The sequence below is a fragment of the Pempheris klunzingeri genome, chromosome 10 (genome assembly GCF_042242105.1).
Source record: "Pempheris klunzingeri isolate RE-2024b chromosome 10, fPemKlu1.hap1, whole genome shotgun sequence".
Taxonomy (NCBI): Eukaryota; Metazoa; Chordata; class Actinopteri; order Acropomatiformes; family Pempheridae; genus Pempheris; species Pempheris klunzingeri.
This window is the reverse complement of record NC_092021.1, coordinates 11,988,276-12,002,478: the sequence shown is the minus strand read 5'-3', so window position 1 is coordinate 12,002,478 and position 14,203 is coordinate 11,988,276. Positions and strand designations below refer to the sequence as shown.

Below are 14,203 nucleotides of genomic sequence, written 5' to 3'. Positions count from 1 at the left end.
GGCTTTGTTGCCTGTTTTTCCTCAGCTCTGGTAGCAACTTACCCTAAGATCAATCACCCTGTTGTCCAGCTTGGTGTCCTGGTTGACTGTGGCTCTGCCTTCCTGGGGGCAAAAACAGAAAAAAACATTATCACATCACATCACCAAAACCCCTCAGACTATGAAATATTCAGCAATGTTGTGTTCCTTTCATTGGAGTGTTTGTGGCCAGTGATGTGTAAATGCTTTTACTTTTAGAGGCTTTTCAGAGAAAATACAAGGAAACATGCAATACTTGTCATCTTTGTCAGCTACTGGGAGCTCTAAAAATTAGAGCCGTCAATAACTGCATCACACAGTACAACTACCATGTTTGTGCAGCTTAAAACGCCAAAAAGTAAAAGAAAAAAAAACTATTACGAGGTAAACAGTGACAAAAGACATCTGCAATGTGGGACAACACAGCAATAAAAGAGAAAAGGAAGAAAGAAATGAAAGAATAAATGTTTCATCACGAGAAAACCACTGCTTCCAGGGTCATGGATGTCGGGCTTCCTCAGAGGACCCGCTGGGGTTTGAGCTAATAGCCTGTACAGCCACATCCTGCTCCAAACAGCCCCATGCAGAGGGACAAAAGGTTAGACGGGCAGATAGTCAGACAGACAGGGCTGTTAAGGCCTGTGTCTCTTGGGAGGTCAGGCGCTGCTTCAAGTGTGTGAGTGACACGTTGAATCTCTGCAGAAAACACCTGGGATGCCGCTACAGTGGAAAAGGTTGGCTTACTGGATAAACACTGGCAGCCTCTTGTCTTAATTTGCTCACACACACGTATAAATTGATACGTTTTTGATTTGATTTGATATTAGATATGACCCACAGCTATGGAAAAACTCACTGTTGGGGTGGGGCAATTCATTCATTGTAATAGAAAGGCTTGTCAAACAGCTGTGGCTGCAACATAACTGGTAATCACTATGAAACGCTTTGAATTGAGCAAATGGAGAAAAATTGTGGGAAAAAATGTGTATTTTCCTGAAATGGAGCTGAATAACTCTTCAATAACATCTTTTTCTTTTCGAGGTCACAACCCCAAATTTAATGTTATAGATGCCAGTGTTTTACAAATAAGCATGTCAGCCAAATATCGCGACCACATCTCCAACCGTAAATTAGAATTATAGCCACATTTCAGGTCAACACAGAAAGACACGGCAAAAAAAGCACTGCAAGAACACTTCTAAACCATCCAACCACATGCCAGCATTTCCACTGGCAATTTCAGAGGCTGCAGCTGGTTCTCCTAACCAGTTCATTGTTAGGCTATGTGTACTTTGACACAGGTTTACTGCACTATTTGCACTTTGCAAATTTACAAAACTGACTTCAACAAAAAAAAAAACACAATTTTTCTTCAATCACCAACCAGTCATGCCTGTGTCGAACAGACTTTCTGTTCAGCCAGCGATTCACAGGCCAAAATAGCAGCCTCAAAGTTTAATAACCATTAATAAGAACCTAAACTGTGGGTGGGAAAAATAATGACTTCTTAAATACATCAGGATTCCCTGAAATGATTCAGCATCGATGCACAAATCTTCTTAATTGGAATTCAGATGGCTCCCTAAACCCTGACTGCCGGCTCTTATAAACACAGCGAGCTGAAATCACAGTTTGCATGAAGAGCGGTGAGTCAGACGAGGTGATGCTTCTTACTGAGTTTGATGTTAATCAGTGTGAGCCATTCTACTCTCCATCTTGTTTAATTTAACCAGGTTTAATTACCCAATCCTGAAGTCTGCCAAAAACAACGATTTCTATTCTCCTTACCGATAACATGCTCCGTCTGTGAGGGAGGACGTTAGCTACAATTTTGCTACGATTTTTCAGATATACAGACAAATTGTTGTTATAATTTAGTGGGACCAAGCCTTCCCATGCGCATTATGAGTTTTAGACAGTGGACTGTCACACTGAAAAGTCGACGTCAGATTTATTTTTACATAAAAGCAGTCTTGAGCTGTATTTTTCTGGCTGAGAGTAAACTGTCTCTTATTGGCATTACATGCTCATTGTTTTCACTTGACAGTGGAGGTTCGAGCTGTTCCATTCCAAGTTCCTTAAATTGTTGGAGGTTAGATTTTCTCTTTTTCAGCCAAATCACAACAGCATCATATTGGAGCGCCTTAACCACCTCCCTAATGCCACAAAAATGCCCTACAATTAGTGTCAACTGCATTGACAGGAATGAGTAAGATCGGCCTTAGGTCTCAACAAATACTTCACATTAGTGGGCACAAAGGAACAAACAGCATTGGAGTGTCAGCAGTGAGGATCTTGGGTGAAGTGCACTTTCCATGCCTTCTCATCCGTCCCCACATTGATCCTCACCTCCTCTCCCTCCCCATCGGGCCTGACAGCATCCTCTAACTGCAGGGGGAGACGAGGCTCTGCCTGGCTGATGACAAAAATCTGAGGAGAAAGAAACAAAGAGCATTAACATTCACGGTACTTTCCATTGTCTGAGCATCTAATGGAAACATCGGTGGTTTGTCACCCTCCAAGTCCACATACAGTGTTAGAAAGTCCGACAGCCTCATCTGTTAAAAAACCTCACCTAAGTGCGAGTGAGAAACCATCTGTTAAATGACTGGGTTACTGTGTTGCTAACACGTGGTGGATACAAACATGAAACCCTGGAACCCCCTGAAAGCCCCACAGCGCTGTACATCTAGTATCACATTTATGCTCTTGGGGGTTTTTTTTCTTTTTTTTTTTCTCTTTAGAGTCAGTACTGGAGGGATTGAAGTTGGAGTGTTGAATTGTACCGCGTGTGCCTGAAACCCTCTAAAACTGTATGTATTAATTTACTGAATTCATATAATTTGTGATTACACACAACTAGTTGTACACTCTACTAGCTAAATGTGATGTTTTGGAGTAACTACTGATCATGTACTGTGTTGAGGAAAGAGTTATAATGAGGTGTTTAACTCTGAGTGTGCACTCACCTGCTTGAATGATATAAATCAAAGCTGTTCCATTGTGATTGCAGAAAAAAAAAGTACGTTTTGTGCGTTTTTAGTTAGATATGTAGGAGAAGTGTGGTGCATAGACAGAGTCTGCATTGTCCTCTGTGTGTTTCTGTGTGTTTGATGACTGCGGTGAAAAGAATGCCCACCCTCTCGATGTGAAGCTCCACGTCCTGCTGGGAACAGCTCTCGATCTTCTGCTCCACTTTCCTCACCAACGCCTCCACGTCTACGATGCTTTCCTTGGTGATGCTGTTGAAGGCAGCAGGGAGGGTGGAGTGTAAACAACTGATAGCACTCAGAAAACAAACTCATCTGCGTGGGAGGTTAACTGTGAGAACAATATTTCCATTAAACTGTGTCTGATTCTTGCAGATAGGCATTTTAATTTTTCATGGGGTGATTTGCAGGGGTGTAGTGTGGGATATGGGTGGGTGATTTTGAGTTGGGTGGTGGAGTAACAGCTTTACTTTTAGAAATATCTCTGCATCTGGGAGCATCACACTATGATTTTGAGAACTATAAAGGCCCTAAATGAGCCAACTGTCTATCAAATGGCTTTCCCTGTATTAAACCAGCACCAGCTAATTTCAAGGCAGATGACAGGATACATTAGCCCTTAATAATTTATATCCATCATAAAGGAGGAGAAGCAAATGAAGAGGAGCAGGCCAGTTAGAGAGGGATTGTTGCAAAACGGTTGCAGTTCACATCATTTTGTGAGCTCCAGGAAGTACCCAGCTCTAATACAAAAACAAAAGCAGTTTAATTCTGTGAGCAGGTGTAAGAATTCCCCCATTATACACTCAAGTGAAAGTAAACTACAGCATGTGGGGAAGAACCTGTTTTTAATTTTATCACTATAGCTTTTCAAAACAATGCACCGTCTTCCTACACAGGTTCCCCACTGAAACCCAGAACATCATCAGAGATGTGAGGAACAACGCTGACTGTCATGCAGCGCAAGGCCAGATGGGAAACCTGCTGTAATCCTTCACTTCTCCTCATTAAAAAGCAGTAATGAGGGACTGAACACTGGGGTACTGCTGTCCCTTCAGCCCCACGACAGCTGCTGCCATAGTCCTTCCCCTGTAGTAGGAGATCAGTAAGATAAATAAATCCTCACATTAATAACTTCCGCTGCATGGCCCAGAGGCTGGCGATACATTCGGCGCGCACACCGAGGGAAACATACTGGTTTACTCAAGACGAAGAGTTGACAATATCACACGCAGATGAGAAATACAACTCGGAGAGAAAAGGGGAGAGAGACTGCTTTTTGAATTAAAGTTTGCTCTTTGCTCTGTTTTCACCCGTCTTATTGGTTTCAGTAGTTGAAGTCCACAAAGAAGTGGCAAAAACTTACATGGAGAGCTCATTCAAGCTCACATTATTGTGCAAGACTTGTGATCACTTTATCACTGAGGCGGACAAAAAAAAAAAAAAAAACTGACAAGAATTAAAGATCCTGATGAAGCCAAAGCTACCAAAACAGGCCTTTAACAGAGCAAACTGGAGGTGATTAGCATTAGGGTTTCCCCTCCTGATGCAGGACACCTGCTACTTACAGCTGATTTTTATTGCAGTTGCAGTAAAGGGTGTTATTTCATAGCACGCCCCCTTAAAAATCACTTAATTAAATTGAGTGAGAGGGTGCTGGGTGACTTGGAGATTCAATATGTGAATGGAGACTTCTCTAGCAATGTCATCGATGATTATGAGAGGATTTACATGTAATCCAGGGTCTTACTCGGCTCGTCAATCATCGCACCAAAGTGTGTGAAAGTAGACGAGGGTCAGGCAGCCACAGGAACTGGTGGTGCCACCTGTCCTTCAAAATGTAAATATTCTTAAAAAACGCTTAACATTTTGATCCTTGCAGCAACCTTGCAGAACCCTGCTTGATAAAACTGTTGCGCTGTGGCGTGACTTTGCTATTTTTCAGTTCTGATGTGAGACCATGTTGTCTTGGCAAACATGTCATGAGTTTCACTTGCTCCGTTAGGTGACAATGTATTTCCCAACAACCTAACTGCCCAACCACAACATTGCAGAACAACATTGAGAAACAGCTGCATATAAAAGAAACTGTGAAAAAAAAATACTGAAATGCAGGTTATGTCCCAGACAGAATACCTTGTGGTATACAGCAAACTATTCTACAGAATAATATTAAACAACATGTAGTTTGAAGTCACTGGTCGCCTCTATGCCCATGTTATTTCTGAAGCTTAAAAAAAAAAGCAGCTCAGTGACTGAGGGGAAGTTTGGCGCGGCCGGGGGATTCTGACACTTCTAACAAAGTGGGGTCAGTGTGTTCAGGCAGCAGGTCAAGACTCGGGACTAAGCAGCAGTGACCTCGCTCTCATTAGAAAAAAAATACTTGTGTTATGTTTCCTGTAAACCTCAACACACGGCAACACCTCGCCAAGGGCTCCTAAGGTCTCATTTATCAAACATGAGTATAATGAGTGTGTGCAAAATGGTAATTTATGCACATTTTGGTATTCATCAAACATTTAGTAGCTCTGTCTTGTTTACGTATGAATCAGGCAGGTGTGTACATAAATTTCATCACTCATGTTTTTAAATCAATCTGGTTGGACTGAATGTACGCCTAGGCTTTCTCAGGCAGTATTACATGAATAATAGAAATTTGTTTTTGTCGTTTTATTTCTTCAACTTTTCGTTAACATTCTCTGAGAGGGTGAAAAAACATACACTTGGTCTATCTTCATTCTTAATGGCAGCTTTTTTTGTGGCTCTAAGGCAGTGACAGTTGCTGCTTGTTGTAAATACACCTGCAATCTCTGCATTGCTTAAGTTCTTGATTATCCAATGTCTTAACTGCCATTTTAGTCTGGAAGATTACAGTTGTGGGTGTTGCCCTGTGTCTAATTTAGCAATATCTGACAAGGTGCCATTTAAGTAATGCACGATAATTGAGGTCTTCCCCATTTAGAAATCTAATGAATTCATCAAAGAACGACAGTGCTGGAAAACAGATGTGTTTCGAAAACATGTGACGAATGCACTGCATGTTTTAGTAAATGACATGAATTATGTTTTTTTGATGTGGATCTAGGTTTCAAATTTAGAATTATTTCACAAAAAGTCATTTTGTGAACATCTCAACAGGCAAAAGGAGCGTTATTATCAGAGAGCCCCCCCCCCATCCCCTTTTATCCATTTTAATAAAGTGCATATCCGCCAATGGTCATGTCCATTCATAGACTACACGTAGTAGACAACAATTTGGCCGCTAACATGACTAATGATGTTTGGCTCTTAAGTATTTCTTCCTCCTCTGATCCAAGCTGCTGTATCTGCCATCTCGACAGGAACCTTTCCATTAAAATGCTGCTGTATCCCACCCCGTTAACAGCCAGCTTTTGTTGTCAAGTGAAAAATGATTGATTCCCCCACCCTCTACCTCACTCAGAATGTGTGAAAATGGATCGGTGGACGATTAGGGGCCAGGATTTTCCCACCATTGTTTGTGCCCCCTCTGACAGGAAGAGCAGTCTCGGTACTCACTTTGCGGCAAACTTGACCATCTGCTTGCTGGCACGATCTCCCACTGCGACCAGTGCCTGCACGTTAAACTGCTGTTGACGCAGGACCAAGAAGCATTGCTTCCCTGAAAACAAAACAACAACAATAGGTAGTTTTGTAGCTGTTCAGATCTCTTTTATGCAAGCTTAACAGGCTTGGGGTGCTCTTTCTGAAGACTCATGTGTGACTCCCGATGACGAAGGTATCCCCAGCTGTGAGGATCCTCCTTACCATCTACAGGTGAAGTGTCAAACATTTGTGAACGGAGCCGTCTCTTTGAAGAGCTCTGTGTTGAGAGAGGGTGATTGTTACCTTCCTAACAAAAACACACACACCTAGGAGGAGTGTAAACAAGTTAGCCAACAAAATCTCAGAGCAGTAGACAGTCGGACCACCCAGGTACTTTGATGTTTGCTGCCCGTGAGAAGGGGGTGGGTGGTGGGGATAATAGCAATGCCAAAATCCCACCAACAGACGCACCTCATCTCAGACCAAATCAGGATGTTATTCTGCTCACACGGACATCCTTACGGCGGGCAGATAGAATGAAGACATGAGTGGAGGGGAAGTGACTCTTGACTCTGGAAGTCATCTCGAAGGGAAACGGTTAAAAAGACAAATCATTGAGACTTTAATTCATTTGTAATTACGAGTGTAGCGCGGCAGCAAAAAAGGCTTTGTGTTTCATACAGAGATGTAATAACCTGGCAAAGCTGAGTGGGCTCATTGTATTCAAACAGAGCAACATCATGGCTGCCAGGAGCTTGGCCTAACAAATCAAGGTTATTTGAGCTTCCAGTTGGCAGGGACAGGCTAGTTTGACAAAGATATCAAAAACACCCTCAGGATATCAAACTCTGCTTAACATGGAAGAATGGAAAAAAAAAAAAAAATGCCGTAAGCGTGCGTGTGTGTGTGTGGAGGGCAGGTTCATATGCACTGAACTTCAGTGTTGATCTGAAGAGAGTAATTTCAGTCATCGAGGTCTTTGGAAATCTAACGGTACGTCAAAGACGAGAATCAGAATAGCTGTTTGGTCTTGAAGACAAGGGAGTGATGTGGAGAACTGGCCTAAGGGCAAAGGGTTTGGACGTTTCACTGTAGCACACCAAGGATTAACACAGAGGTCATCGTGTCTTGGCTGTTTTTTGTCTTTCGCACAAAAGGAAGTCTCTAAGCCAAAAAAACAAAAAAACAAAAGAGGTGAACAAAGATGATCTCACCTTTAGCTCTGCTGGTGTGGACTCGGGCACGCAGCCAGATCAGCTGGTCAGCTTTCTCAAGAGTAATGTCTTGGACCCGCACCAACGACCTGTCTGGCTCACAAACACACAAAAAATGTATTACTTCAAAGGACCTTTCTGCCTCTCTTTCAAAGGAATCTCACACCCCTTACCCTCCCTCCACCCCCCTGCACACTCCCAAAGGCAGAAAGAAATGTGAATAAGCATGCATGTGCGTGTGTAGACGTATACACAATAAAATGCTCAAATTACAGACGGGCCTAATAAATAAGACACACTAGGAGGCCTGCTGAAAAGCTGTCTAACTCACCCATTCTCTGTGGGATATATGACAAATTGACTCTAGTTTCACCTGTGTCACTCAGAGGCATGCTTTCTCCTTATTATCAGCGCGCAGGAGAAGCAGACACTGAGGCTGCACCAGAGAAAACAGAGCCGCCCGTTCGGCTGAGAACTCTGCGTCAACCCACATGAAAGCCCTCACCCTCCACCCCCTCACCCTGTCACCCCATCCAGTTGGCTGGGCTTGGCATGCAGGTGAGAGAGGCCTCTACTTTGTTTGCTGCCACTGGAGCTGAAAGAGCATCCAGACGGATGGACGACCTCGACGGCTCCGCCTGCCGTCTTGTTCATCCGGGATTTATCACACACTATTAGTAAAAGCAATTATCAATGCTGCAATCGCTATGAGAGAAGAGGCCAAAGGCATTTTTCGTGATGTTTATCAGTTGAAATCGTGTCATCTGTAATTTTTGACAGCCAGTCTAAAGTAACCTGAGAAGTTCTGGGCCAGGATGCCATCGTGTATCAAAACACATAATTTGAGAGTCACTGCACATTCTCCATTTCAGGATGCTGTTTTTTTTGTTTCTCACCAATTTTCTCACCTCAAGAGCAGTTGTTAGGGTGGCTGTTTAACACGTTGCACCTACATGCACATGTACAGGTTCAACCTGCAATTTCCAGCACAGGAAATGTGACTGTTTCATTAATGATTTGGCGTGACCTCATGTCTTTAACACTAGGTAAAGGCAGGAGTGCAGGTTGGCCATCTGATCCTGAACTTCAGACAACTCTAGTCAGGTTTAAAAAACGCCACATTATGATTGACAGGTTTCAGACATACTCACACTGGTACTTTGAAATAATATCAAAACTAACACCTTTTTGTTTACCACCTATACAATATTTACCTTATTGTGTGAATTTGTTTTTTCACTTTGTGACAATGAACACACATGTACACACATACACATTTCGCTATTCTGACACAGTGCAGACGCGTGTTTGAAAAAGAGGCTCAATGTGGACAGCAGGTACATTATGAAATATACTAAAAAAAAGAACATATAAAAACAATGATCAGTCCAATGTGATGAATTGAGACAGGGAGAGGATAAAATTACACTATATTCAGCTACTCTTAAAACACCAAATATCACCGCATGTAACAGAGAAATGGGTCTATATGGTCATTAAACTTAGTCGCGTCAAGGTGAGGCAAAGGTTTTACCCCTCTTTAAAGTCATTGGTACCAATCCAAAACATAAGCATAAATATATCAAATTAATCCAATTTTCTTAATTATTTTCCTTTTTTTTCAGAAACAGGAAGTTGTCTGGCTGGTTGATGAGTGAAGGAAGTAGCTGTCGTACTCACCCAGTTTTTGTTGAGACTGGACCATAGCCGACACACCGTATCGGTCCTTGGCAAAGTCCTGACAGAGTGAAAGCGTGACATTTTAGCAGTGGATATCAGGCATTTCATCAAACAGCTAAATAAAACATCACACTTCTTTTAGCGCATGCGCATCAACTCTCTATTGTTCCCAAAGGCAACTCTACTACTTTGATTTCATGAGCGTCTGTCTGTCTACTTCATCTAAAGATAACACACGGGACACATAATGAGGCTTATCACAATCTTTGGGGAAAAAAAAAATCTCAAACAGAAATCAGAAACTCAAAGTTCAGCATGCAGGCATTTGCATACAAACTGTTGCAAAGGTGTGAAAACAGGGTTAGCATCAAAGTCAGACAGAAAGGCAGGTCACTGTTGTATGAATTCTGTGATCTTTAGGCAATACTTACATCTTCCTCTGTGCTTTGTTGTTCCGCAGCCTAAAACACAAAGAGGCGGCAGGGGTTTAGAGGGCATTGCAAATAGCCAGGAAATAACAACAAGAGGACTGTCTATTAAATTCAAACATAAAAAAAATGTTCAAAAACATTTGACTTCAAATGGAGCAACTTAAAACGTTTTGCTACAACAGTCATGTAAATTGTGTTTTCATCTTGTGCTATCAGGGATTTGAATAAAATGAATAAATCATAGCTCAGTCCTCCAGCCAAGCCTCAGATCCCTGGAATGCACAGCTCTTGTGCTCCAACACATCATAGACAATGAGTAATGGCAGCAGGAGATATTGCTTTGTAATAGAAACCATGTAAGTGGACAGATTCTTTATCTTTGCACTGACTTCTAGGCAAATGATTCCCAGAGTGCGATGAGATCAAGTCTTGGCAAAGTTACAATTCCATTTTCTATGCAAATTGATATTGGTGTGTGGAAATGGCTGCTAGTTGTGGAGTGAATTGCAATCGCCCGTCCTCGATATTATAATCCAGTCATATGATGGATCATTTTGCTGCTTATGATCAACTGAATACAGTCCTGCTGTAGCCATGGAGCAACCAACCCACACCGGAGCCACTGAAGTGACAAGTGTCAGCACAAAAAGTGCACAACTGGCAGCTAAGACTCACTCAATAAACATTCACCTCAGCTTTCGGGGTCTTCCCCCAGGCAATGCTTACTATGCCAAACTGATATATGCACCAGTAAAGTGTGTATTAAACACCTGATTCTTCCGTGAATCATGCTGACTGGGTGAGTTCTGCTGGAAGACAGGGCACGACAGTTGCTTTCACCTATGAATGCCACTTGAGTCATGACACATCGATGCGCAGGGTGTCTAATTATCCTTGGATCAGCCAGTGTCGAGCAAGATGACACATTTTCTAACAATGGACACAGATTCCCTCATTTATATCCTGCAGATTTTGCTCTAACGGCCTGAGGAAAAATCTAGGGATGCACCAATACTGATCCAGACACTGACCTTATTAAGTAAATTGGTATCAGGCAAATGTTACAAATGCCACCTTGAGCTAATGCGAGCAAATTTTGATAACAACAGCTACTTCTATTCCTCATCACTTCCTGCATGGCCTTGACCAAAAAAAACAAGATTAAAAAAAAATAAATTGTTGATCACTAGTACTCATTTACACTTGAACAAGGTAAAATTTCACATGTTAAAGGTCTGAGGACCTAAATGTTGTTAATAAAGAGAGTAGGCGTGCTTGGCTGTGGTGTTTGAGGATGCATGAGCTGCATGTTAAAAGCTCAGTGTGGAAGAAAATAGCACTTTGTTTGGGTGGACATAAACAAAGCCAAAATGACAGGAATACTTAAACAATGGATACTCTGGCCCCCCTGTGGCTGACCAACCCTTCTGGACCCACAATGCCCAGCAGAACTGCACGTCACAGCCTTACCAGCTGTAAGAGGGGGCGACGGATATGAAACAACGCAGAAGAAAAAAAAACACACTGACCAGCTTGGCCTGTTTCTCAGCCTTCTTTGCAGCTTTCTCTGCTTCCTTCTGCTGTTTCTTCAGGCCTTTCTTTGACTGAACCTGCTGCTCCTCCTCCGTCGCCCTGAAACAGGAAGGCACACAACATAAACATTTAAGTCAACTTCCACCTTCTATTTCTCCTGCACCCCATGAGGAAGTTGTTGACCGCCTGGGAAAATTTATTCTGGCCATCACCACCTCCAGCTTTTAAGTCTGTGGTACTTTTAATCCCATTGTTGTTTCAACCAAAACAGCTGTAGCCTGTGTGAACAGAGAGATGGGAGTTTGGAGACAGACTAAAAGCACAAATGTCAGAAAGCAAGATTAGCTAGCTCAACACTGCGGCTTTGAGAAGACAGTAGTCTCAATAGCACTTTCTAATCCATAATAGAATTTGTGAAGAAGACAGATTATCCGATTATGATAACATTTAGTCTTATCTGAGGGTGTCTTTATTTGCTAAATGCTACTGCCACACAACACAATGTCATTGCTGATAAGCATGTGACATTTGCCTATAAAGTAACATTTGTTTTTTTCAGCAGCAACAGGACTGTAGGCTAAATAAAAAAATACGGTGGCTGTGGCTCAGAAGGTAGAACAGGTCGTCCTCTGATCATACGGTTTGCGGCTTATCTAGGTGCAACAGTTAGGTCACAAAACATAATATAGGGCAGCAGAAGTTACCATGAATCTAACTCATAAACGTACCCGAAATGAATTCATACAAACCAAATACAAAGGTGATAGTGAAACAGTTTGACACAAGCTCACATTCTGTATTTGATTTTAAGTTGCCTCAATCATAGTTAAGAACTCCACTTTAATATTTAGTTAATGTGAAAAATACTGCCTTTGAAACAGAAAATAAAATAAAAGAGCAAGTGAATTAAAGTGACATGCCAATAATTTAGGTCAAAGGGTATAAAAACTAAAGTTGCAATAAAACAGGTGATCACAGACTAAATCTAATCTTTGCACTTTAAATTAGATGTGCATTCACTATTATAAAACTGTGAAAAGACTTGAAAGAGGTGAATGAGTGAGTGCTCTCTGGTTTTCCCAATGACCAGGTGTCTAGACCTGAAGGAAGCCCATGGGCAATATGGGAGCAGCTATTTAGCCACAGGAAATAACAAGGGCCAGAGGCCAACTATAAATAGCAATTAAGCCTAAACAAGAAACAAAAATCACAACAGTTAATGTCCGCGTCTTCAGACCAGGCTTCACACTTCCCCTACTGCCACATTCAAAACCGACCAACAACCTGCACACAAATTGTCATGAGAATGAATCTGAACATTTCAGCCAACATAAAATAAAAAATTTAAATTATACAGGGTGTGAAGTAGATTTACAAAAAAAAAAAAGATGCACTCTGTTTTATTTCCATCTTCCAATAAACCAACCAACCAGATGTATTGGTTAAACTGGATCAGCAATATTTTTAACCTCAGGCGAGTGAGATCAGTTTGACTGTCTGGAGCAGCTGCCCACAAAAACCTGCAATCTGCAATCAGTCCTCAAACAAACTGCTGTTAAACACGAACAGCTTATCCCATTTAGCAACCGCAATCAGTCAACTATCAGTCAACTACCTTTGATGAGTAACAGTTGTCAACAGTTGTCATGATGGCACATGTCCAACAGGTCTGTTCATAAAGAGATAATAAGGGAATAGAACAGTTCATATCTTCTTTACATTCAAATGTAATCCACGGCAGAAGTCCTGCACCATTACATTTTTGAAATAAGGAGGTTTTGAGTGTTGTTGTTGTGGTTGTTGAGGTGTTGTTGGACTTGTTAACATTGTATTGGAATGCAGCCTAGTACCATACAAGTACTTTAAGGGCTTAAGCAAGTTCTGCTGTAGTGCATTTACTGAAGGGATAGTTTATTACATTGCATCATACAGGATTTCTATTTTTCTGGTCATTCGGTGTATTTGGTAGAATGAAATAAAGTTAAGGTGTCCTGACCTGACTGTGACCAGAGGGGAAACTGACAGGAGAGCAGCGGGGGGAATGTGGATGAACACAACCAGGACAAGCTGGGATTTGCAGACTGGTTTTTAAAGAACTGAACTTTAAATACTGTAAATGTTGTTAAACAGTAAACGTGTGGAGGACTTTGACTGAAGGTGTTCTTTGAATCAGATTCCGTGTTTGAATCTGCAACCAACAACCAAATGGACCAATTATGAAGGCAGCCATTGTCCAATATCAACCAAGGTACAATAAGCCGAATTCACCAAACACCTGAAACAAACCTGGATCATCTCGTCACGTATGTCTAGTGTGTCTAAAACGCATATAAATGAGGATCATCATAAACTGAACGACTCCTTAATGCAATTTGGTGTTTTTAATGAGCACACAATCCAACAGCACGTAAGTTAGCCAGCATATAGCCTCGTATACTCTTTACCTTCACATTGCTGCGATTCAAACATTTGATCAATTTAAGGAAAACTTTATGAAGTCTTCACTTCGACTGTCAGATGATGCAATCTGCTCCATGTTTAGGCAACGTTAATGCTAGCTAGCTGCTAGTGCTAGCACACGGTAGTTTAAAGTGTTATGTGTTGACGACGCTGTCAGACATGCACAGCTTTCACACCGCTCTTACCCCTGGACCTCCTCTTTAGTCATGTCGAGCTATATTCTTGGAGAGTGGGGACACAATGTTTCACGGCTGTCTGACAGCGAGAGGCTCCACATCAGCTGTTCACAGCATGGACGTGCACAGAAAGGAAG

The 14,203-nt window shown here is 41.9% G+C and overlaps 1 protein-coding gene across 1 annotated transcript in view; it reads right to left on the bottom strand.

The window, feature by feature from the left end:
- The window catches only part of dars1 (aspartyl-tRNA synthetase 1), a 25,488-nt gene extending 11,285 nt beyond the window's left edge, over positions 1-14,203 (bottom strand). The window contains exons 1-9 of the mRNA XM_070838739.1: positions 14,076-14,203; positions 11,427-11,529; positions 9,898-9,927; positions 9,467-9,524; positions 7,787-7,879; positions 6,546-6,648; positions 3,158-3,260; positions 2,368-2,448; positions 43-102 (exon numbers count right to left, since the gene is read on the bottom strand). Coding sequence (XP_070694840.1) covers positions 43-102; positions 2,368-2,448; positions 3,158-3,260; positions 6,546-6,648; positions 7,787-7,879; positions 9,467-9,524; positions 9,898-9,927; positions 11,427-11,529; positions 14,076-14,098 — 654 coding nt within the window. The 5' untranslated portion in view covers positions 14,099-14,203. The remainder of the gene's footprint in view (positions 1-42; positions 103-2,367; positions 2,449-3,157; positions 3,261-6,545; positions 6,649-7,786; positions 7,880-9,466; positions 9,525-9,897; positions 9,928-11,426; positions 11,530-14,075) is intronic.